Consider the following 26,713-nt stretch of genomic DNA (forward strand, 5'->3'; position numbering starts at 1 on the left):
GCGACAGTGTAGAGGGAGCTTTACTCTGTATCTAGTCCATACTGTACATGCTTTGGGAGTGTTGATGTGATAGTGCAGAGGAAGCTTTCCAAAGGAAATCCCTCACAACATCACAATTTTGTGTAATTGTGAGGTTTACCAGAGAGCTATGGAACAAAACAGAGTGATGATACAATAGCTTGTGCAAGGCTTTGCAATACTGACATTGATTTTCAGAACTGTGGTCAGTTATGAGGCAAACTTTGTAGACCTATGGAATGGTTGATGCATAACGGCTTTCGAAACCTATCAGGTGGATGGGCGTGGCCATCCTTGCAAGTTACTGCAGTCAAAGCATATCAGTGTAATTATCCTCTTTTTCTGTTTTCTTCCCCTCTCCTCTTTGCTCCTCTCTGGAAGTTTTTGACTCTTGCTGGGAATGAAACCATAGATACTGTCATCAATGTGAAATCAGTGGTACTGGCAGCTGCTGGAGCATGGGTCCACAATGTACAGGAGACTGCATTGTGAGCAGAGAATGCAGTAGACCAAATTGAAAGAGGTGCAAGTGAATCACTGCTTCACCTGGAAGGAGTGTTCGGGGCCTTGGACGGTGGCAACCTATAGGGTTATGGAACCCTGAACATTGGAAATCTGTTGGAATATGGGTTGTAAAATGCAGCTTTGAGATGCTGGTGGTTTCAGCACCATGGGGACAGGTTGAAGTAAAAAGTGGTGGAGGGGTTGCTCCGGCCCATTTTAGGTGTGGCCTGCATAATCACTATGTTGTTAAGGGATATACGGCAGTTTCCTATGCATGTGTAGAAATATGCAGAGCAGGCACATCATGACAGCTGTCAGCATCTAATGCTGACTGACGCCTGACTTGTTAATTTTGACCTCACCATTCAATTCTCACCATTCTCACCATTCAACTTGATTAAAAAGCAAAATACAGTGGATGCTGGAAATCTAAAATAAAAACAGAAAATTCTGGAAAAACTCAGCAGGTCTGGCTGCATCTGTGGAGAGAGAAACAGAGTTAATGTTTCGAGTCTGAATGACTCTTCAGAGCTGAAGAGACATAGACATGTGATGAGTTTTATACTGTTGAAGAGAGGGAATGGAGCAGGTGAAGCAAAATAGAAGGTCATGGATAGGTGGGAGCCCAGGCGAAATTTCAGAAAGATGTCATGGACACAAGACAAGAGGAGTGGGGATGATAGTGTTAAAGACTAAGGCAGGTGCTAATAGTGGCATAAAGGTCAGATCGCAGAATGTGTTAATAGCAGAACAAGGGTCAATGCTCTCTGAAAGCAAAACATAAGAACAAGTCACAGACTTGTCGTGTGGGGGAAGGGAAAAATTGTTTATATCAAAATGGAGGACGGAGTTCATGGTCTGAAGTTGTTGAACTCAATGTGTAGCCCAGAAGGCTGTAAAGTGCCTAATCGGAAGATGAGACTGTTCCTCTAGTTTGCGTTGGGCTTCAATGGAACATTATATTATCACAGAATCACAGAATCATACAGTGCAGAAGAGGCCCTTCGGCTCATTGAGTCTGCACCGACACATGAGAAACACCTGACCTACCTACCTAATCCCATTTACCAGCACTTGGCCCATAGCCTTGAATGTTCCAAATGCTCATCCAGGTACTTTTTAAAGGATGTGAGGCAACCCGCCTTCACCACTTTCCCAGGCAGCGCATTCCAGACCGTCACCACCCTCTGGGTAAAAAAAGTTTTCCTCACATCTCCCCTAAACCTCCTGCCCCTCACCTTGAACTTGTGTCCCCTTGTGACTGACCCTTCAACTAAGGGGGACAGCTGTTCCCTATCCACCTTGTCCATGCCCCTCATAATCATGTACACCTTGATCAGGTCGCCCCTCAGCCTTCTCTGCTCCAATGAAAACAATCCAAGTCTATCCAACCTCCCTTCAGTAGCCCAAGGACAGAAATGTGTGCCTGAGAGAAAGATGGTGAATTGAAATGGCAAGTAACAGGAAGACCAGGGTCACGCTTACAGACTGAGTGAAGGAGTTCCGCAAAGCAGTCACCCAGTCTGCGTTTAGTGTCCATAATGTACAGGAGACCGCATTGTGAGCAGAGAATGCAGTAGACTAAATTGAAGGAGGTACAAGTGAATCACCGGTTTACCTGGAAGGAGTTGGACGGTGAAGAGGGAGGAGGTAAACGGGCAGGTGTCATACCTCCTATGATTCCATGGGAAGGTGCCGTGGGAAGGGGATAAGGTGTTGGGGGTGATAGAGGAATGGATTAGGATGTACCAGAGGGAATGGTCCCTACAGAATGCTGACAAGTGGGGGTGAGAGGAAGATGTGTCTGGTGGTGACATCATGCTAGAGTTGGCAGAAATGGCAGAGGATGATCCTTTAAATGTGGAGGCTGGTGGGGTGAAAAGTGGGGACAAGGGGAACCCTAATCATGGTTCCGGGAGGGAGGGAAAGGGGTGAGGGCAGAAGTGCGGGAGACGGGTTGGACATGGTTGAGGGCCCTGTCAACCACAATGGAGGGGGAACCTTGGCTCAGGAAAAAGGAAGACTTGTCAGAAGCGCTGTTTTAGAAGGTAGCATCATTGGAATACCTGATGGAGACGGAGAAACTGAGGGAACGGGATGGAGTCCTTTACAGTAAGTAGCTTGTGAGGATGTGTAGTCCAGGCAGCTGTGGGAGTTGGTGGGCTCGTAATGAATATTGGTAGACAGTCTATCACCAGAAATAGAGATAAAAAAGTCAAGGAAGGGAAGGGAAGGATTAGAACCAAAACAAAAATACTTGGAAAAGCTCAGCAGGTCTGACAGCATCTGTGGAGAGGGATACAGGTGACATTTTGAGTCTGTATGGCCCTTCGTCAGAACTAAAAAATATAGAAATGAGATGAAATATAAGCTGGTAGGGGGGGTGGGACAGGAGGAGCTCGATAGGGGGGCCAGTGATAGGTGGAGGACAAGAAGAGATTGCCAAAGATGTCATAGACAAAAGGACAAAGTGGTGTTGACGGTGGTGATATTATCTAAAGGATATGCTAATGGGACATTAAGGGTAGCAAGCAGGACAAGCTAGTGGCAGATGGCCCTAATGGGGTTGGGATGGGGAAAGGGATCGAAATGGGCTAAAAGGTGGAGATGAAACAATAGGTCGAAATACATTTAAAAATAGGTGAAAAAAGACAAATATATTTGTAAAAAATTATAAATTATTGGAAAAAGAGGGATTGGAAAGGGGGTGGGGATGGAGGAGAGAGTTCATGATCTAGAATTGTTGAACTCAATATTAAGTCCGGAAGACTGTAAAGTACCTTGTCGGAAGATGAGGTGCTGTTCCTCCAGTTTGCATTGAGCTTCACTGGAACATTGCAGCATGCCAAGGACGGACATGTGGGTATGAGAGCAGGGTGGTGTGCTGAAATGGCAAGCGACAGGGAAGTCTGGGTCATGCTTGCGGACAGACCGAAGGTGTTCCGCAAAGCGGTCACCCAGTCTGCATTTGGTCTCTCCAATGTAGAGGAGTCCGCATTGGGAGCAGCGAATGCAGTAGACTAAATTGAGGGAAGTGCAAGTGAAATGTTGCTTCACTTGAAAGGAGTCTTTGGGCCCTTGGAAGGTGAGGAGGGGGGAAGTAATGGGGCAGGTGTTGCACCTTCTGCGGTTGCATGGGAAGGTACTGTGGGAGGGGGTTGAGGTAGGGGGTGATGGAGGAGTGGACTAGGGTGTCCCAGAGGGGAAGATCTCTGTGGAAAGCTGCCAGGGGAGGTGAAGGGAAGATATGTTTGGTGGTGGCATCATGCTGGAGTTGGCGGAAATGGCGGAGGATGACCCTTTGAATGCAGAGGCTGGTGGGGTGATAAGTGAGGGGCTCATGGTTCTGGGAGGGAGAGGAAGGTGTGAGAGCGGATGCGCGGGAGATGGGCTGGACACGGTTGAGAGCCCTGTCAACCACTGTGGGTGGAAAACCTCGGTTAAGGAAGAAAGAAGACATGTCAGAGGAACTGTTTTGGAAAGTGGCATCATCAGAACAAATGTGATGGAGGCAAAGGAACTGAGAGAATGGGATGGAGTCCTTTCAGGAAGTGGGGTGTGAGGAGCTGTAGTCGAGGTAGCTGCGCGAGTCCATAGGTTTGTAATGAATATTGGTGGACAGTCTATCACCGGAAATTGAGACTGTGAGGTCAAGGAAGAGAAGAGAAGTGTCAGTGATGGACCACATGATGGATCATTTTCACACATAACTGGGGCCCATGCGAGTACCCATCGTCACATATTTTATTTGGATGAAGTGAGACAAGTTAGAGAATTGTTCAATGAGAGAACAAGTTCAGCCAGTCGGAGGAGAGTAGTGGTGGATGGGGATAGTTCGGGCCTCTGTTCCAGGAAGAAACAGAGCCCTCAGTTCAACTCCATTCAACTTGAGGTGCATTTAACTGTCTATTTGCTGTTGCAGAGTTAGTGGAAGTACTGTACTTTGGAGAAGTTGTGAGAAGTTGTTTAAATCAGCAGGAAGTGGACGCTGGACATTTGGAAGCTGTGTACTTTAAAAAGGCCTCTGAGCACACCACTTACTTTTAGTCATGAAGACTATATTTGCAGTTTCCCTTGGACTGCAGCATCAGAGGGAGATGGAGTAGAGGCAGCAAAGAAGACAGTTTGCAGAGGGAGGAGGAAGAGGCCTCTTAGCAAGAAGCCTATAACATTCAAGGTTATGGCGACCCTCAGTTTTCATTTCATCAATTCTTCCAAGCTGGAACCGGTGACGATGCCCTCGTATTATAGTTCACCATTTATAGTTTTGCCCAAGAGGTCTGTCATGAAAAGGTATTAATGTATAATGCTTTTGGAAATTATTTTTGTATATAGAGGTTTAGTCTATGTGTGTGTTAATTGGATTAAAGCCAGCAAGTCTGGGTGCTTTGATGTGTGCTAGTTTTGAGATGTAAACAATAAGGTAAAGGGTGTATTTGCATTTTGTTGAATAAACCATTCAAAGACTGGGGGTGAAATCTTGCACCTAGCTAGGAGACACCAAGCAATGCTTATATTACTAATAAACCTGATACTATGATTCAAAGGGCCTGGTGATACAATAAAAATTTACATTCAAAGGGGAAGGCTGAGTATAACAGAGAGCAGTTTGTGTGTGTGCAGGTCAGAGGCATGTAAGATCTAAGCCTGTAAGCCTACCACTGTGACTGCAAAGGAACAAATTGAAAGGAACCTCATTTTGAATTTGTAAGGTGAAAAATACTTTGCCGGCTGTCTGTTTAAGTCTATTGTTGGCTTAATGGAGGTTAATTTGGGAATTTGTTAAAAAGTTATGATATAGTAATTTGTAGCTATGTGTATGTGTTTAACTTGTTGAAAATTAATAAATGTTTTATTTAATTTGATATAAAAACCTCTCGGGAACTGATGGTCTTATTCCTGAATTTAGAACCGCAACTCAAAATTGAAAATATAGATTATGACAGTTGTTTAAAATTTCCCTCTGGGATTTTAAATAACTCAGCCTTTACCAACTGCTGTGCCATAACAAGGTAATAGAGGCACTGCATCCCAGGAAAATGGACTTCGCTATCGACCCCTCACTCACTTTGAGGAGCGTACCATTGCGCTGACTGGTGACGAGACGGACTAAGGTGAGGTTGGCAGTGAACACCCACATGAGGATCCTGCACCACATCATCTCTCTCTCAGCCCAACTGTGAGTGCTCTCTCTCCTGCTTTTGCTCCTGCTGCCATGCACTAATTATCTCTACATTGGTTCACAGGGAGCTCTGTCAAGTGGCCGATGCCCTCAGCCAGCCAGCCCCTCAGCTCCATCTAGGTCCTCACCTCCACCCAAGAGGACGCCCCCTCCATTGAAGAGCTGGAAATAAGCGGCCTGGAATATCTGTCACAGCGCTTACCCACACCATCCACCAGCACAGAGACATTCACCTCAGTGGGACCTAGATCTAGAGCAGGCTTGGGTTCACAATCTGGTGGTCACCCAGCTCCCTGGCAATCAGAGGACAGCTGGGAAAGGGGCATCTGTGAGGTCTAAGTCAGATGACGAGCTCTGGATTTGGCCTTCCAGTTCATCGCAGAGAGAAGGAAGGGGAGCATCATGCAGAGTTGTTGGAAGCCCTCAGCAGAGTAGCACATGAGTCAGAGGAGTGCGTCCACCTGTTTTCTGATGAAGTGGCACCCACATGTGAGCGTATTAAGGCTTCCATGGGAAGGATGGCAGATGCCATGGAGACCCTGGTCCAGCAGAATGTGGAGATGCGCACTGACCTGCACTCCATCGTGGTAGCCATGGGTGAGTTCTTGCAGTAGCAACGAGAGGGGGAAACAGGGTACCTTGATGTCCCTCCTAGATGGGAAGGTGGAAATCAAAACACATGAAGATCAGACATGATCTTATTGAAAGGCGGAGCAGGCTCGAGGGGCTAAATGGTCTACTTCTGTTCCTATTTCTTATGCTCTTGTGTGGTCCTTCCCTCAAAGAGTCAGGTGGGAGCCCTTGACCACCTGAAGAGAAGAGAACCGGCAGCTGGATACCCCTGGGTCATCCATGTAGGAATCTCAAGAGGCTGTCCCGTTCCTCTGAGTACCCTTTGCCTGTGGCCTGCTCAACCTCATCCTCTATCACCGCAGAGGGAATAGCTGGCTCACAGCCAAATCAAGCTGGGCCCTCAATGCCTTAGCTTTCCAGAGGATGCACGCCAAAGTCATCAGAGGCAACTGGGCCAACCATTGTACAGGTTGTCCGATGTCAGGACAGCACCTACAAGACATGGTAGACATAGAAAAGTTAAGAAATTCTGATCACAAGTGGTTGCACGGGCGAACACGTTTTGTCACTTTATAATCAGAAAATATATTCATATAGAAGGCATATGGGATAGTTGCCTTTATTAGCCGAGGCATAGAATATAAGAGCAACAAGGTTATGCTGGAACTGTATAAAACGCTGGTTAGGCCACAGCTAGAGTATTGCGTGCAGTCCTGGAATCCACATTATAGGAAGGATGTGATTGCACTAGAGAGAGTGCAGAGGAGATTTACCAGGATGTTGCCTGGGCTGGAGAGTTTTAGTTATGAGGAGAGATTTGATAGACTGGGGTTATTTTCCCTGGAGCAGAGAGGATAGAGGGGGGACATGATTGAGGTGTATAAAATTAAGGGGCATAAATAGGGTAGACAGGAAGGAATTTTTCCCCTTATGGAGGGATCGATAAGCAGGGGGCATAGATTTAAGGTAAGGGGCAGGAGGTTTAGAGGGGATGCGAGGAAGAATTTTTTCACCCAGAGGGTGATAAGAATCTGGAACTCACTGTCTGAAAGGGTGGTAGAGGCAGAAACCCTTGTAACATTTAAGAAGTATTTGGATGCGCACTTGTGATGCCATGGCATACAAAGCTATAGGCCTAGTGTTGGAAAATGGGATCAGAATAGTTAAGTACTTATTTGACCGGCGCAGACTCGATGGGCCAAAGGGCCTTTCTCTGTGCAGTACACCTCTATGACTCAATGAGATTCACTTTCTGCTTCATTGACAGGCTTCACGGGTCCTCCCACTGCAACACCACCCATCCCCCCCACCACCCCCCAAACACCACCCTCCACTAGCAGTTCAGCTGCATGCAGCCAGACAACAAGTGACTCTGGAGGGAGAAGTGTGTGTGTGGCAGGGCCTTTCGGAGCCTCATGCAAGCACTCTTTCACGCACACGGAGCCTTCATCCATCACACTCATCTTGCTGTCCCAAGCATTTTCAATTCTGCCTGCTGGGGCTCTCTTTCAGTTGTCCACCTGAGCTGACCTGCATCTCTGCCCACCAACAGGCCCCTAGTTGGTGCCTGAATAATTCATGGTCGACAACACACCTTGATTTTCCTGGATTCTGTAGGGATTCATCTCCCATACATTTGTTTGAAAAACCCAGGAGGAAAATCAAAGGAGCTTTCTCAACATTGTGCATATTTTTTTCATTTTCTTAATTTATTAATTACTAAAAATATTGGAGTTACTAACAAGGCTTTTTGACTGACAAACACAAATCCTTTAATTGGATGAAAGATCCCAAAGCATCTTTCAAAGTCCTGTGTCAATATTTACCCTTCAACTAACATTACTAAAAAACAGATTATCTGATCTTTATTACTTTGCTACTTGTGCGATTTTATTGCATACAAATTAACTGCCACATTTCCCATATTACAGCAATGACTACATTAGGTAGGAAAATATAGTGATCAGCAATGACCCAAGGACACCAAGTTAAAATTTACATTAGTACCATTTTTTCCCTGTCAACGTTAATGTCGCAATGTTAAAGAGTAAACGCTCTGAAGTAGTGCAAAATGGCTCACCATAAGTTTGGGATTTGTGCACTATAGTATGTGTGTGCACGCATCCCTAAAATTGCTGACTCTTGCACTGGTATGATGACCGCAAACACAGATAGCTTTATTATCATTACCACTGCAAAATCTGCCTCAATTCTAGCAGAATAAAACAAAGGAAAATCATTTAAGAGATGGTGCATTCAGTGCTTTAAATGGAATAAGCTGCTAATTTAAAGAAGAATTAGATGGAGGGAAATAAAAACGGAAAGTGCTGGAAATACTCAGCAGGTCTGGCAGCATCTGTGGAGAGAGAAACAGAGTTAAAGTTTCGAGTGTGAATCTGCCTCTTCTGAAAAAGAAAGGGTGGTACTGATGGAGTGCTGCACTGTCAGAGGGTCAGTACTAAGGGAGTTCTGCACTGTCGGAGGGCCAATACTGAGTTAGTGCTGCATTGTCAGAAGTGATGTTAAACTGAGGCTCTGTCTGCCCTCTCAGGTGTTCAGGTGATCTTATGGGCACTATTGGAAAATGTGGACAGCAGTTCTCCATGAGTCCTGACCAATATTTATCCTTCAACCAATATCTAGAAACAGGTAAAAGCAAAAATACTGTAGAAACAGATGCTCTGGCTGATCATTATCACATTGTTGAGGATCCTCCTTTGTGCAAATTAGCTGCCATAATGGTCACTATGGTTCATAAGCACTCCCTTGTGCTGTTAATAGTTTTGGGTCACCCTGAGGTCATTTAGGTGAAAGATTAAGGTCAGGTCATTTAGTCAGATTTTGCATGAATCCACTGTCAGCCCTTCCAGATTTTGGAAATTATCTCTGTAAAATTTGATGCAAAATGGGTGAGATCAGATTTTCTGGCAGTGCTCCTGAGTGTTAACATCTTTTTGGAAATCATACCTTTCAGTGTCTGAAATGAAAAGTGCTTCCCATGCCACCAATATACCACGTATTGAAATGGATCAGAAAGTCACCCATTCCAGGCACCAAAAAAAAACACATAACCATTGAATGTCTCCCTGAATCATCACCTCGCTGATTAAAATCACTTCTTGCTTCCAAATCGATCTTTTCTTGACAAACGTTTCTGATCCGATTGTCGCTGATTAAACTCCAACTTATCCGATTTCTGCCAGAGGACATCCTTTTCCCTGGGAGGCACAGAGAATCAGGTCAATCAAACTTGCTATGTACACACCAACACACTCATCATACACCCTATCACACTCACTAAACACCCCGTTCCACACACTACACACACCCCTTCACACACACTACACATCCTGTCACATTCATTATAAATAATAAAGCTGCCTCTTCCGATGTTCAGTCACTGCTCTCATTTCAGTGATTCATGTTTCTCAGTCCCTCACCGAAGCAGTTCCACTGTCCTCTCCTTCAGTGATCTGAGTGTCTCCCTGAGATCCTGGATTTCCCGGTGGGATTTCTCCTCCCTGCTTTTTGCATCTTCTATTGTCTCTTTCAAAGTGTCCTTCAAATCTTCTTCGATTCTCTTGGCCCTGAGAATGGATATAGAAGAGTAAATTTCTTTGATACAGGAGATTAAATGGAATTTTACCCACCGTCCATTTTAACTTTAGCTTCTCACCTAGCATTTTAAAAGCACATTTCCCAATATAGAACTCTCACAGACAATCAGAATCAGGCCTGTCAACCCAACAATGTGATTGGCTCCCGGTCTACCAATGCCCTGATATTTAAATCATCATCCTTGTTTTCAAATCCCTCCATGGCCTCGCCCCTCTCTAGCTCTGTAATCTCCTCCAGCTCTACAAACCTCTCAGATCTCTGCACTCCTTTAAATCTGACATTTTGATCATCACCAATTTTAATCACTACACTGTTGGTGGCTGTGCCTTCAGCTGCCTCGGCCCTATGCTCTGTAATTCCCTCCATAAATCCCTCCACCTCTCTTTTTTATATTGTGTTAGGTCACTAGTCCTCATGTCCAAATGGCTTGGAGTTAATATGTGATTGGAGCACCTTGGGACATCTTAGCACTTTAGAAATGCTATATAAATGCAAATTGTTGTTATGAATCTGATCCCAATCTTAATGTCAAATGAACCAACAATAATTGCAGATAGCACAGGAGAGGATATTTAAATTGTTGATTGGCTAAGTTAATTCGATAATATGTACAATTGGGATGACTAGTCCTCACATGTATGAACAGAATGTCATGTGTTCCCTACATTACAACAGCTTAATTGGCTGCAAATTGTTTTTGGAACATCTTGAGGTTGTGAAAGGCACCATAGAAATGCAAACATTTCTTTTTGATTCATTTGACATGCTGTCTCAATCCAACTATGTCCACTTGTAGAGGGGAAAGAGAGATAGCATAGACTTGAGGAGACTTGATAGAGGTATTCAAAATCCTGAGGGGTATGAACAGGGGAAATAGTGAGAAATTGTTCCCACTCAAGAGAGTATCAAGAACTAGAGGGCACAGATTCAAAATAATTGGCAAAGGGAGTGAATGTGATGTGTGGAAAAAAGATTTCACCCTGAGGGTGGTTGCAGCCTGGAATGAACTTACTGAAAGGGTAGTGCCTTTCACAACCTCAAGATGTTCCAAAAACACTTGATAGCCAATTAAGTACTCTTGATGTATAGTCACTGTTGTAATGTAGGAAACACACGGCATATTGTTCATACATGTGAGGGTTAGTCATCCCAATTGTACATATTAGCGAATTAACTTGCACCAATCGACAATTCAAATATACTCTCCTATGCAACCTGCAATTATCATTGGTAGCAAGGCATTCAAAAAGGAATTGGATTGCTACCTGAAAAGAAATAATGTACAAGGTTATGGGGATAAGGCAGGGGAGTGGGACTAGGTGGAATGCTCTTTCAGAGAGCCAGTGCAAACTTGATGGGCCAAATAGCCTCTTGCATTGTAAAGATTCTGTGACTCGATGGGATGAATAGCTTCCTTCTGCACTGTATTTAGTCCATAACTGTATGATTCTCATCCTTATTTTCAAATCCCTCCATGCCTTCACCCCTCCCTAGTTCTAACTGCCAATTCCGTCTAAGAGCTTTGTTATATTTGGATGATGGAATCTTGTTCACATAGGCTGGAAGTATTAAACTCCTGAAAGAGAGCAGATTCATGTAAGGCTGACAGTGCAAAGGACTCCTCAGGGCTTCCTCCTCGTTTTGTTATTTAACAAATGAATGGAAGACAGTTCGACACCTCTCAACAACAACAACAGCTTATATTTATATTGCACCTTTAATGTAATGAAATGTCCCTAGGTGCTTCACAGGAGCATTATAGAACAAAGTATGACACCGAGCCACATAAAAAGATATTAGGCCAGATGAACGAAAGCTTGGTCAAAGAGGCAGGTTTTAAGAAGTGCCTTAAAGAAGGAAAGTGAGGTGGAGAGATGTGGGAAGGGAATTCCAGAGCTTGGGGCCCAGGCAGCTGAAGGCACGGCTGTTAATGTTGGAACATAAGAGTTAGAGGAGAACAAATATCTCAGAGCGTTGTGGGGCTGGAGCAGATTACAGAGATCAGGAATGTTGAGATCGTGAATGGATTTGAAAACAAGGATGAGAATTTTTTAATTAAGTTGTTGCTTGACTGGGAGCCAATGTCGATCAACGATGGGGGATTGGACTGCCCACACAGATGAAGGGGGCAATTGTAACATGAGGTGGATGGAGTAAAGTCAGAATGAGATGCTTTAATCTCTCCTACAGGGCAAACCCAGGGTCACCAGGAAAGTGAAGCACTGGAAAGTTAAGGGTTTAGCCCTCTGTAATGTGGGACTGGAATCATATATAGGTCAGACTGGGTAGTTAGTGAAGCAGTTTGGTTTTTACAACAAAACAACAGCCTCAGAGTAATTTTAACTGGCTCCATCCCACAAATGACTGAATTTATTGAATTCAGCTTCACAACTTGCCATGATATAATTTGAATCTGTAGCCTTCAGTTTGTTAGTCCAGGAGCAGAACCGTTGCTGGACTTACTCATTTCAACTGCTCACATTAACTTGTTGGATTGAGTTGCTAAGCCTTGGCTTTTTGGTTAGTGCAAATAATACAGCGGTATCTTGTATTACTCAGTGTGTATAACAATCGGTTACCAGGAAAATGGATAACGCAGGCAATGATCCAGCGAATTTCGTCTTAGTGACACACAACTTGCTGATCTGAAGAAGGAATGTATGGATCCCCATCTAGTGGCTGAAAAAAGCCTGATGACCAACACCACATATTAGACCTGCAATAAGCACTGTGTAAAAGAGAACGAATCCCTCCCTTCTGATATGGGAAATGGCACTAGTTGAATGGCAGTAGCTGAATTGCTCCTTCAGAGATAAAAACAGAAAATGCTGGAAAAACTTAGCACGCCTGACAGCATCTGTGGAGAAAGAAACAGAGTTATCATTTTGAGTCTGTATGACTCAGAGAGCCATATTTGGAAAGCCAGAGCAGACACAACAGACCGAATGATCTCACAGAGTCACAGAATTTTAATGGCACAGAAGGAAGCCATACGGCCCATTGTATCTGCACCAGCTCTCCAAATAAGCATTATGACCTAGTGCCATTCTCCTGCCTTTCCCTCTTACCCCTGCACATTATTTCTATTCAAATAATCATCTAATGCCCTCTTGAATGCCTCAGTTGAACCTGCATCCACCACACTTCCAGGCAGTGCATTCCGGACTCAAAACACTCACTGTGTGGAATTTTTTTTTCTCACATTGTATTTGCAAATCACTTTAAATCGGTGCCCTCTGGTTTATAAGCAGGAACAGTTTCTCCCTATCTACTCTATCCAGATCCCTCATGATTTTGAACGTCTCTATCAAATCTCCTCTTAGCCTTCTTCTCTCCAAGGAGAACAGTCCCGACCTCTCAAATCTATCTTCATAACTGAAGCTTCCGTCCTTGGAACCATTCTTGTAAACCTCTTCTACACTCTCTCCAAAGTGTTCTGATAATGTGGCACCCATAACTGTACACAATATTCCAGCTGAGGTCTAATGAGTGTCTTATATAATTTCAGCATTACCTCCCTGCTCTTGTACTCTATGCTCCTATTAATAAAGCTTTATATGCTTTATTAACTGCTCACCATCTGTCCTGCAACCTTCAATGATCTTCGCACATATACACTGAGGTCTCTCTGCTCCTGCACACCCTTCAAAATTTCACCCCTTATTTTATATTGTCTGTTCATGTTCTTCCTACCAAAATGCATCACCTCACACTTCTCAGCATTGAACTTCACCTGCCACCTATCTGCCCATTCCATCAACTTGTCTATGTGCTTTTGAAACTCTACACTGCACTCCTCGCAGTTCATATAACTCCTAAGCTCCGTATCATCTGCAGACTTTGAAATGGTCCCCTGCACACCAAGATCTAGATCATTAAAATGTATCAGGAAAAGCAAGGGTCACAATACCGACCCCTGGGGAACACCGCTATAAACCTTTCTCCAGCATGAAAAATATCCATTGACCATTACTGTCTGCTTCCTATTTTTCGGCCAATTTTGTATCCATTTTGCTCCTGGATACTATGAGCAATAGCTTTTCTTACAAATCTGTTGTGTGGCACTGTATCAAATGCCTTTTGAAAGTCCATGTACACCACACCAACAACATCACCCTCATTGACCTTTCCTGTTACCTCTTCAATAAACTCCAGCAAGTTATTTAAACATGATTTCCCCTTTAGAAATCCATGCTGGCTCTTCCTTATCAACTCATATTTTTCTATATGACTACTAATTCTATGCCGAATAATTGTTTCTGGAATCTTGCCCATCACAGAAGTTAAACTGACTGGTCTGTAATTGCTGGACTCATCCTTACAACCTTTGTTGAACAAGGGCGTAATGTTTGCGATTCTCCAGTCCTCTGGCACCTCCCCTGAATCTACGGAAATCTGAAAGATAATGGCCAGTACCCCTGCAATTTCTACTCTCATTTTCTTCAATATCCTTGGATGCATCTCATCCGGTCCCAGTGCCTTATAAACTTTAAGTACCGACAGTCTACTTAACACTCCCTCCTTATCAATTTTGAACTTTTCTAGTGATAGAGTTTCCTCGTCTGTCACCATGGCCTGGGTAGCATCTACCTCCTTGGTAAAGACAGATGCAAAGTATTTATTTAATACCTCAGCCATGGCCCCTCCGACCATGTGTAAGTTCCCTTTTAAGTCTCTATTCGGCCCTACTCTTCCTTTTACTACCCTTTTACTATTTATGTGCTGAGAGAAGACTTTGGGATTCCCCTTTATGTTGGCTGCCAGACTTTTCTCATAATCCCTGTTCGCTTCTCTAATACGCTTTTTCACCTCCCCTCTGACCCTTCTGTGTCCTCTTGGTTCTCAATTGTATTTTTTACGTGACACCTGCCATAAGCACACTTTTTCTTCTTTATCTTAATTTCTATCTCCTTTTTCATCCAGGGAGCTCTGGATTTGTTTGCCCTACCTTTCCCTTTCGATGGAATATACTTTGACTGTACCCAAACCAATTCTTTTTTGAAAGTAGCCCATTGTTCAGCTACAGCTTTTCCTGCCAATCTTTCGTTCCAGTCTTAACTGGCCCAGCTCTATTCTTGGTCCATCAAAGTTAGCTCTCGCCCAGTTAATTATTCTTACTCTGGATTGCCTATTGTCCTTTACTGTCATCATCCTAAAATGCACAATACAATGATCACTATCTCCTAAATGTTCCCCCACTGACACTTGATCTACTTGACCCACCTCATTTTCAAGAACCAGGTTAAACACTGCATCTTTTCTTATTGGATTGGACACATACTGCTGTAGAAAACTTTCCTGAACTCAATCTAGAAATTTTGCCCCTCTCCCCACTTTACACTACTACTGTCCCAGTTTACATACAGGTAAAGTCCCCCATTATAACTTCTCTATTAAGCTTGCATCTCTCTGCAATTTCCCTGCAGATTTGTTCTTCTACGTCTTCTCACTATTTGGGGGCCTATAGACTACACCGAGCGATGTAATTACACCCTTTTTGTTCCTTAGCTCTACCACATTGTTTCTGTCCTTGAACCCTCTAGGCCAAGTGTTGGTAAATGGGATTAGGTTGGTAGGTCAGGTGTTTCTCACGTGTTGGTGCAGACTCGATGGGCCAAAGGCCCACTTCTGCACTGTGATTCTGTGTGATCCTCTTTCTCCAGCACTGCAATGATCTCTTTAACTAGTACCACCGCCCCTCCTCCTTTCCTATCTTTTCTGAATACCTTGTGCCCAGGAATATTTACCACCCAGGTTCTGCCCTTCCTTGAGCCAAATCTCTGTTATTGCCACAACATCATATTTCTATATGGCAATCTGCTCCTGTAACTCCCCAATCTTATTTACTATGCTCTGTGCATTCACATACATGCATAGTAACCCTGGTTTAGATTTTGTTACTTTCTCCCTCACCCCGACTCCGCCTATTAACTTTCTATTCTGTGTTCTAGAGTTATCTGTCTCTCCCGGTATTTTGTGCACCCTGGTATTCCTCTATTATTTTCTCTTGGTTCCCATAACCCCTGCCAAGTTAGTTTAATGCCCTCCCAAGAGCACTAGCAAAGCGCCCCTCAAGGAACTCAGTCCCAGCTCTGTTCAGGTGCAACCTGTCCAGCTTGTACAGATGCCATCTTCCCCAGAGCCAATCCCAGTGTCCTAGGAATCTAAAGCCCTCCCTCCTGCACCATCTTTCCAGCTACACATTAATCCACCTTATCCTCCTATTTCTGCACTCATTGGCACTAAATTCTGATTGCAGGACCACATCCCCCTTCCTACCTAAATCATTGGTACCAACGTGGACCATGACCCCTGGCTGTTCACCCTCCCCCAAAAGAATGTCCTGTAGCCGCTCTGTGACATCCTTGACCCTGGTGCCAGGGAGTCAACATACCATCCTGGAGTCACATTTTCCTTCTGTGCTGTAACAGTTCTGTGATTCTGTGATAGTGTATGTGTCTGTATGTGTGAGTGTGTGCGTGAGTGTGTGTGTGTCTGTGTGTGAAATGCTACATGCCCACACAGCACACCAGTAAACCTGACCACCATCTACAAGGCACAAGTCAGGAGTGTGATGGAATACTCCCCTTGGCCTGGATGAGTGCAGCTCCTACAACACTCAAGAAGCTTGACACCTTCCAGTACAAGGCAGCCCGCTTGATCGGCATCACATCCACAAACATTCCCTCCCTTCACCACTAATGCACAGTAGCTGCACTGTGTACCACCTACAAGATGCACTGCAGGAATTCACCTAGGCTCCTTAGACAGCACTTTCCAAACCCATGACCAATACCATCTAGAAGGACAAGGGCAGCAGATAGCTGGGAATACCACCACCTGGAAGTTCCCCTCCAAGTCACTCAACATCCTGACTTGGAAATACATTGCCATTCCTTCACTGTCGTTGGGTCAAAATCCTGGAACTTCCTCTCTAACATCACTGTGGGTGTACCTACGTCACATGGACTGCAGCAGTTCAAGAAGGCAACTCACCACCACCTTCTCAAGGGCAACTAGGGATGGGCAATAAATGCTGGCCCAGCCAGCGAAGCCCACATCCCATGAATGAATAAAAAAAAACAGTGGGTGAAAGGAAACAATTCACTCCTGTCAGGTTCTGTACTGCTCCAGTGTGTTTCAGTATCAGCTCTCCTGAAAGCATTTTGTACACTTGCTGTGAAGTAGCTGATACTTAACAGCAGAAGGCTGTATGAGAGAGATGATACTCATTGACTGACAGATAGGTTAGAGCTTATTCTAATATCAACCAGTGACTCTAAATGTTACTTTTGGCACTGCTGTGTCTGCAAAAAAACTATTGCCCCATTTCACCTTTAACACACACTGCAGCTTCCAGGGCAGTGAGAGTGTGAGTGATATCTGGGCTGAGCTTTCCTGACATCCCAGAGAACCGAATGTTGTTTTTTATCTTCAATCTCTTCCCTGGGAGAAGAGTGTGGAAAAGGGTGAAGATTTGCAAACTGATTAACAGCCTGACAGAGTGCAATGTGAACATTGCTACCATCTGTAACCACCTTTCTCCCAGCTGATAGAGTAGTTAGTTTTGTATGGTGGGAAGGCTTTTTGGGAGTGGGGGGTCAGTTACTACCCACTGAACACGAAGGTTCTTCTGGCTGTCAACCTAGAATTCAGAGCCAGAGCTCAGGTCTCCGCTCGCTCAAATTGTCTGGCATGGGATTTGAACCTTGGCCTTCTGACTCAGAATGTAGCCGCCACCAGTAAACTAGTTAAGCAGAGAAAATATCGAGGGTGGCAACAGGCAATTAGAAAGACCAACATAGAATGTTACATGTTTGGAGTGGGACTGAGGGATCCTTACCGTGCTAGAGATTCAGCTAGTGACAGGAGCTCAGCATCCTTGGACTTTAGTTCTTTTGCTTTGTGTTGAATGTCCTCTCTCTCAGTCAGTAAAGCTTCATTTAGAGCCTGACGATGGGGAGAAAATAGAGAAATTCATCCAAAAGGACAGCTCATATGTTACTTGAATCATAACTAGAGCCCTTCCCCTGAAGGTGCTGACCCTCACTGGGGTATGGGCTGCATAGAAACAGGTACGCCTCCGGAACGTCAGCCAAGTACCCATTCCTCATAGGTGACCCCAGGCAGCAAGGATCACCCAGATATTCAATCACAGGGGCATCATATGCCTGATCCTGTTCACGTGAAATCACTTCACAGTGGAAAGTCCCCATGGCTGTTTATTCCCCCACACAAAGCCCACCCTAACCCGGTTACCATCAGGAAGGGAAAGGGCATGGAACAAAAACTGTCAACAAGCAAGCAGATCAGTCCATTCTCAATATCAGGAAATCTCACATTCTCCCACATATGGAGATTTTCAGAATACTCTTCTATGGTAATTACTCACTTCCTCCTCACACACTCACTCTTACCTCACACATTCATTCTCTTCACTATTTTACGCTTTCTCACAGGCTCACACACATTGATTATTTTCAGTTACTCTGTCTTCACTCACTCTCTCCTCGCAGATCCATTCACTTCACTCATTGCCTCTTCACATGCTCACACCCCTCATACACTCACCCTCTCCTCGCACACTCACTCACTCGTCATGTACCAATAGGGCCCAGATCTGAGCCTGTGATTTCCCTGAATGATGTGTATCAGCCATGGCTTGGCAGTGAGGTAATAAGCAGTGACAACCCAAAGAGGACGATTGGAGGGAAACTTCATCTGGAACCATATATCACCTGACAGGGGCCAGGTACACAGAGAGATCGCCAAAGGCTTAAGATCAAGTTGTGGTGTCATGGAAAAGAAAGTCATGGGTTCAAATTCCAGTCCAGAGATTTGAGTAGATAATCTAGGCTGGTGTGGCGCTGCACTGGCAGAGGTGTCATTTTTCAGATAAGCTGTAAAACTGAGGCCAGTCTATACCAGTTGTCCAGATAATGTTCAAACATTCCAAAGCACTGTTTTAAATTTAAAGAAGAATCAGAGGTTTCCAGATGCCTTGGCCAATGCTCCCCCTCCGTCAGGGATTGTTCTCCTTAGAATAGAGAAGGTTAAGGAGAGATTTAATAGAGGTGTTCAGAATGATGAGGGGTTTTGATAGAGTAAATAAGGTGAAACAGTTTCCAGTGGCAGGAGAGTCAATAACCAGAGGAGACAGCTTTATGGCAATTGACAAAAGAGCCAGAGGGAAGATCAGGAAGAATGTTTTTTAAGCAGCAAGTTGTTGCAATCTGGAAAACGCTGCCTTGAAGGGTGGTGAAAGCAGATTCAACAGAAACTTTAAAAAAGAATTGGATAAATATTTCAAGTGGAAAATTTTGCAGGGCTATGAACAGGGGAATGAGACTAATTGGATAGCTCTTTCAAAGATCTGGAACAGGCAGGATGGGCTGAATGGCCTCCTTCGGTGCTGTCTCATTCTATAATTCTAACCAATCTGTCTGTTATCTATAGATCTTTCTGTGCAAAGTGGCTGCTTTGTTCAATTCCACACCAGTCCCTTCTGTTCCAGGTAATTCATGGCCGGTGAAGGACTGAGGGAAGTGAATGCAGGTTTGCCTTTTTGTCACTGACCACAATTAGAAAGAAAAACAGAAAAATTATAGACAAAAGAATGTAATTGTTTGGCACAGCCACTACAAGAGTTAGTTTGTACCTCTGTTTGCCTGTTACATTCAGCGTTTTTCTTGGCCATTCCTTGCTCAAAGTCTGAGGTTGCCTGTGCCATTGATTGCTGCAGTGAGCACATTTGATCCCGCATGGCCTGCAGTTCAGCTTGAAGTTCTTCATTCTCCTTTGCAAGGGATGACAGCTGCCATTGTGCTCCCTCCTTTCCCTCCTGGGTCTTCTCCAGCTTGCAGGCTACATCGTCCACTTGCCGCTGCCCCATCCTCGCAACCTTTTCCTCCAGTGCACCCTTCTTGGAGGACAATTGTACCAACTGTGTACGTAACTGCTCTACCTCAGCCTGTGTCCTCTCCATCTCACCTCGTGTCTTGGTATTGGCCAGCTCCATTTTTGCAGCACTCTCCGTCAATTGCGGAAGGCCCTTATTCAGGAAGGAAACCTTATTCTTTAGGTCTTCCTTCTGTTGCTCCAAAGTTTCCCGCTCAGCTTGAATGGCCTCAGTTCTTTCCATCATTCCTTGAACCTCCAGCCTACAATTGTTGTCCAGCTCTTCCATTTGCTTTTTAACCCTGGCGACTTCCTGACCAGACTCCTCCAGAGCAGAAAGTACAGAGGTCAGCTCCCTGCGTGTGGATGTTTTCTCCTCAGAGATCACTTGCAAACTATGTTTCAGTTTAGTATTTTCAGTTTGTACCAGAACCATTTCTGCCTGCTTTCTCTCAGATGTTGCCAGCTTAGTCTTCATCTCCTCTGTAAGAACCTCATGCTGGTTTTTGAATTCTGTTGCTTGGTTTTCTATACTTGACTGTTCTGCTATTAACCAGTGGAGTTGGGCAACCATTTCCTCTAGTTTCCATTTAGCTTCTGATTTATCTGCATTTGATGACTCTAATTTCTGATTAATTTCTTCCAGTTTGTCCTTCAAGACCTTTAGATTTTCCCATTCCTTTGCTGCAATGTTTGTGTTCTCTTCACTGGGGTTTTTGGAGTTCTGCTTTTGAGCTTTGTATTTCTCTAGCTTTTGATGAAGATCAGAAATTTTCACAAGGGCCTGTTGGTGTTCTTGCTTCAAAGCAGTAAGAGATTCTGAGCATGTAGTCTCCTCCTGCGCGAGTTCATTCCTTTCCTGCTCTTGACTGATCAACTCATTCTGGCTTTCCCTCAGGTTTTCTTCAACATTCCCATTGTCCACCCTCAACTTTAGCTCCTTTCCATCAGGGGAGAGAATGGCAGCACCACTCTGTTGAAGTAGCTGTATCTCAAGAACTTGGAGTCTGCTGATCTCTGACTGAAGTGCGATGACAGACATTTCTAAATCTTTGACCTTCTGCTGGCTCACCTTGTACTTGTCTTCTAATGAATTGTTGAGAGATTCCAGGTTTTGCAGCTTGGACCGTAGGCCTTCCATCTCGGCCAATTGCTCACCTGTCTCCAGCTCGAACTTACTCTGAAATCCAGCCAAAATTGACTCTTTGTTTTTCAGTTCCTCTGACACTATCTTGAGCCTTTTATCAGCATCCCATTTCACTCCATTGTATTCCTTTTGATGTTCTCCAAGCATAAGCTTCAGTTTCTCCAACTCTTCCTCATGGGCTTGTTGGACTGCTGCCATCTTCTTCACCTCTTTTCTCAGTAACATATTCTCATGATCTTTTTTGACCATTGCTTGGTTCAGTTGATCAAGGATCCTATCCATTTCCTCAACGGTTTCATTCAGGAACTTGTTACTTTCCTCCAGCTGCACAACCCTGTTTGATTCCTCCTCACCTTTCTTCTGCATCTCCTTCAAGTTTGAGATCCCTTGCTGAAGTTTGGAGGATTCCTCCTCATGGATCTTCTCTTTTTCTTCAAGTAATCGGTTCAGTTGCTCAATTATGTGCTCTTTCTCCATTAGACCCTTATTGAGTTTCTCTAATAGAGGTTGCTGCTCTGCTACAACCTTTCGTTCAGTCACTCTCTTCTCATCTGTTGTCAAGATGGTCACAATTCCCTGATACCTCTGAGCATCAACTTGGCCTCTCTCTCTGGGCTGCTCTGATCCATTAGGCTTTTGGTCCAAGTTGCTCACTAATCCTATGTTCCGTTCTTCTTGTTGGAACATTTGCATGTCAAATTCAGATTGTGCCTGTTGAACTGGATCTGACCTGGAGTCACCAGAGTCAGTATACATTTTCAGAATTGGATCTTGGCTTTCTTGTGGAGCACCAAGACTCGATGAGGCACCCAGTGGAGCTGATGTTCCTGATGATACTCCCTGTACTTCAGTCTTCCTGGATTCCTTCATCCCTCCGATGTCCACTGGCTTTTCATGCTCAGGGTCCTTGGCCGGCCTATTATTTGCCTTCTTGTACATCACCTAAATGTGAAACCAACATCACAAATATTAAGCACCAGATATTAAGCAATATTCTTGGAAAGCTCCTGTCTCCACATCAACATGGGATACTAAAAATGACCAACAAATTAAAGAGTGATCAACAGGAAAGTCATTATCAGCATTTTTATTTACACATTAACCATTTACTCTGCACCTAAACCATGCTGTGAGTGCTTGATGAGGATGATGTAGAGGGAGCTTTACTCTGTATCCAACCCCGTGCTGTACCTGTCCTGGAAGTGTTTGATGGGGATGGTGTAGAGGGAGCTTTACTCTGTACCTAACCTTATGCTTAACCAGCCCTTGGAGTGTTTAATAGAATAATATAGAAGGAGTTTTACTGTGCATCTAACTTGTTCTGTACCAGCCCTGAGAGTATTTGATGGGACAGTGTAGAGTGAGCTTGTCATATATTGCATGTTCTGTTCAGTAGGTCTCATGAGGAGGTTCAAAGGCTTGTAAGGTTCAACATTATTGGTAACACATAACTATGTACATTTCTACAGGCTGTAACCCAAACTGCAGGCTAACTTCATGCTTACTTCTACACAGTTCTCTGTTCAGTCCACACGACCCTGGTTCCAAGTCATGTGACTCTTTACATCACACTGTGGTGGCACTGTTCTCGAGTTCCACATTAACCTTTGCTCTGCTAGACACCCTTATACAACATTACTCTGTATCTAACACATTCTGTAACTACCTTGGGAGTATTTGATAGGACAGTGTTGAGGGAGCTTTACTCGGTATCTGACCTGTGTTGCACCAGGAGATTTGCCCTGTTCCCTACACCTCACATGCACTGAAATTCATTCACTAGAAACCATTTTGAATTTGTAACATACCTTAAAGGGATTGTTGAATGGAATTCTAGTCCCAGATGTCCTCCTGGGAGTTTTAAATTCACTGTAGCCAACAGAATAGTGGGGAAGTTGTGTTATTAATTATTTATTAATGATAATTATATATTAAATCTTAATTATACAAATAGCTTAATTCATTTAGCTGCTCTTGTTACAAAATGTTTGGCCCAACTGGTCCATGTCAGTCCATGGCCAATCCATGTCCATTCTCTCAGTTTCTCCATCTCCATCACGTCTGTTCTGATGATGCCAACAGCACTTCTGACATGCCTTCCTTTTTCCTCAACCAAGGATTTACCTGCCCACTGAGGTTGACAGGGCTCCCAACCATGTTCGACCCATTTCCCGCACATCAACCCTCACTCCTTCACATCCCTCCCAGAACCATGACTGAGTTCGCCTTGTCCACCTCACCATCCAGCGCATTCAAAGGATTATCTTCTGCCATTTCTGCCAACTCCAGCATGATGCCACCACCAAATACATCCCCTCACCACTAACCCCCCCCACCCCGCGTCAGCGTTCTGTAGGCACCATTCCCTCTGCTACCCTGGTCCACTGCTCTATCACCCTTAACATGTCAACTTTCCCACAACACCATCCTATTCAATTGCAGGATGCCCCTTTACCTCCTCCCTCCTCACTGTCCAAGGCCCCAAATACTTCTTCCAGGTGAAGCAGCAATTTACTTGTACTTCTTTCAATTTAGTCTATTGTATTCAATGCTCACAACGTGGTCTCTTCAGCATTGGGGAGATCAATCACACACTGGATGGCAACTTTGCAGAACACCTCTGTCCAGTCTCAAGCATGACCCCAACCTTTCGGTTGCTTGTCATTTCAATTCACCATCATGCTCTCGTGCTCACATTTATGTCCATGGCCTGCTTCAATGTTCCAGTGAAACCCAATGCAAGCTTGAAGAATAGCGCCTCATCTTCCAATTAAGCATTTTACAGCCTTCCAGGCACAACATTGAGTTCAGCAACTTCAGACCATGAACTCTGTCCTCCATTTTATATTATTTTCCCTTGGTGCCAGTCTGTATCTCGTTGTTATGTTTTGTGTCAGACAGTGCTGATCTTTATTCTGCTATTAACACATTCTGCTATTTTGCTTTCAGACAGTGCTGACCTTTACTTTGTTACTAACACCTACTCTGGACAAGTGCTTTGTTCCTTTACTACTACCATTCCCATTCTCTTTGCCTTTTGTTCCATGACATCTTTGTCATTGAATCTCCTTTGCCCGCTACCTGATCTTCAATTTTTGCTCCATATCATCATGGCTGATCCTCTATTTCAATGCCATAATCCCGCTCTCCCCCATATCCCTTAATGCCTTAACACCTTAATGTCTAGAAATCTATCTATTTCCTGCTTAAATATATTCAGTGACTTGGCCTTCACCGCTTCTGTGGTAGAAATTCTGAGGGCTGTACTATCTCAGTGTTACTCCGAGGGCTGCTCTAGAGGTTCATCACCCTCTGAGTGAAGACGTTTCTCCTCATCTCAGTCCTAAATGGCCTACCCCATATCCTGAGACATTGACCTCTTGTTCTGGACACCCCAGCCAGAGGAAACATCATCCCTGCATCCAGTCTGTCCAGCCCTGTCAGACTTTTATATGATTCAATTAGAAACCTTCTCATTCTTCTAAATTCCAGTAATACAAGCCTAGTCGACCCAATCTCTCCTTATACAACAATCCTGCCATCCCAGGTATCAATCCATGACAAGTATATCCTTCCTTAGGTAAGGAGACCAAAACTGCACACAATACTCCAGGTATGGTCTCACCAAGGCCCTTTATAGCTGCAGTAAGACATCTTTGCTCCTGTACTCAAGCTCTCTCTCAATGAAGACCAACATACCATTTGCCTTCTTATCTGCTTGCTGCACCTACATGCTTGCTTTCAGTGATTGGTGTACAAGGACACCCAGGTCCCTTTGTACATCAACATTTCCCAATCAATCAGTATTTCAATAATGCTCTGCCATTCTGTTTTTCCTACTGAAGTGGCTAACTTCACACTTATCCATGTTACACTGCATCTGCCGTGTATTTTCCCACTCACTCAACTTACTCAAGTCTAAATTGCCTTGAAGCCTCTTTACATCCTCCTTACCACTCATGTTCCCATCTAGTTTCGTGTCATCAGCAAACTTGGAAATATTACATTTAGTTCCCTCATCCAAATCATTGACACATACTGGGTCCCAAGCACATATGCCTACAGTACCCCACTAGTCACTCTGAAAAAGATCCATTTATTCCTACTTTCTGTTTCCTGTCTGCTAACCAATCTCAATCAATGTCAATATATTAACCCCAATCCCATATGCTTTAATTTTACACATTAACCTCTTATGTAGGCCTTTATCAAAATCTTTCCAAAAATCCAAATACACCACATCCACTTGTTCCCCTTATCTATTCTGCTAGTTACATCCTCAAAGCGCTCCAGTAGGTTTGTCAAACATGATTTCCCTTTCATAAATCCATGTGAACTTTATCTAATCCTGTTGATATTTTCTAAGTGTCCTGTTATCACATCCTTTATAATAGGCTCTAGCATTTCCCCTACTACTGATGTTAGGCACGGACCCAATACAGAGCTCAGACAAACACGGGCCCAGTACAGCATTTGGAATAACACAGACCCAGTATAGCCCAAGGAGTAACACAGACCAAGTACAGTGCACAGAATAACACGGACCCAGGACAAAGCAGCACAGTGGTACCACATCCACAAACATTCACTCCCTCCACCACTAACGCACAGTAGCAGCACTGAGTACCATCTACATGGTGCACTGCAGGAATTCACCAAGGCTTCTTAGACAACACTTTCCAAACCCACAACCACTACCAATTAGAAGGACAGCAGATAGATGGGATACCACCACCTGGAGGTAGCCCTCCAAGTAACTCACCATCCCGATTTGGAAATATATCACCATTCCTTCACTACCGCTGGGTCAAAATCTTGGAATTCCATTCCTAACAGCACTGCGGGTGTACCTATACCACATGGACTGCAGCAGTTCAAGAAGGCAACTCACCACCAACTTCTCAAGGGCAACTCGGGATGGGCAATAAATGCTAGCCCAGCCAGCGAAGCCCACATCCCATGAATGAATAAAAAACAATTCAGAGTAACATGGACCCAATACAGCCCTCAGAGTAACATAGATCCAATGCAGTGCTTGGAGTAACATGAACTGAATACAACCCTCGGAATAACACAGATCCAGTATAGCCCTCATAATAACACAGACACAGTATAGCCCCTCAGAAAAAATCAGACCCAGTGCAGTGCTTGAAGTAACACAGACCAAGTACAGTGTTCAGAATAACATAGACCCAGTATAGCCCTCAAAGTAACACAGACCCAGCACAGTGCTCCAAATAACACAAACCTAGTACAGTGCTTGGAATAACATGGACCCAGCACAGTGCTTGGTGTGACACAGACCCAGTACAGCGCTCAGAGTAATACAGGCCCACAACAGTGCTCAGAATAACATGAAGACAGCATAACATTCAGAATAACACAGACCCAGTACAGTCCTCGAAGTAAGAAGGACGCATTTCTGCGTGAGGGGCTTTCGTACCTAGTACCAGGGACTGTGCTCTACATGCAACATCTACAGTACAGCCAGAGAGTACAAAAGCAAGGAAGTTTTGCTAAACTTTTATGAATCACTGGTTCAGCAGCAGCTGGAGTTTTGTGTCCAATTCTGGGCACTCACTTCTGAACGAGAGGATGGTGTAGTGGTAATGTCTCTAGGCTAATAATCCAAAAACTTTGGGGATATGAGTTTAAATCCCATCACAATAGCTGGTGAAGCTTAAATTCAGTTAATTAAATCTGGAATTGAAAGCTACTTTCAGTAATGATGATCATTAAATTATCATCGATTGTAATGGTTCGCTAACGTCTTT

At 44.2% G+C, this 26,713-nt stretch overlaps 1 protein-coding gene across 1 annotated transcript in view; it reads right to left on the reverse strand.

Moving 5' to 3' along the window:
- Positions 1-8,145: 8,145 nt before the first annotated feature.
- LOC121285247 (FYVE and coiled-coil domain-containing protein 1-like) overlaps positions 8,146-26,713 on the reverse strand; it is a 38,275-nt gene continuing 19,707 nt past the window's right edge. Inside the window, exons 7-11 of the mRNA XM_041201619.1 lie at positions 22,748-22,808; positions 19,554-21,881; positions 17,739-17,845; positions 9,718-9,864; positions 8,146-9,495 (exon numbers count right to left, since the gene is read on the reverse strand). Coding sequence (XP_041057553.1) covers positions 9,390-9,495; positions 9,718-9,864; positions 17,739-17,845; positions 19,554-21,881; positions 22,748-22,808 — 2,749 coding nt within the window. The 3' untranslated portion in view covers positions 8,146-9,389. The remainder of the gene's footprint in view (positions 9,496-9,717; positions 9,865-17,738; positions 17,846-19,553; positions 21,882-22,747; positions 22,809-26,713) is intronic.

This window comes from Carcharodon carcharias, chromosome 12 (assembly GCF_017639515.1).
Source record: "Carcharodon carcharias isolate sCarCar2 chromosome 12, sCarCar2.pri, whole genome shotgun sequence".
Lineage (NCBI taxonomy): Eukaryota > Metazoa > Chordata > Chondrichthyes > Lamniformes > Lamnidae > Carcharodon > Carcharodon carcharias.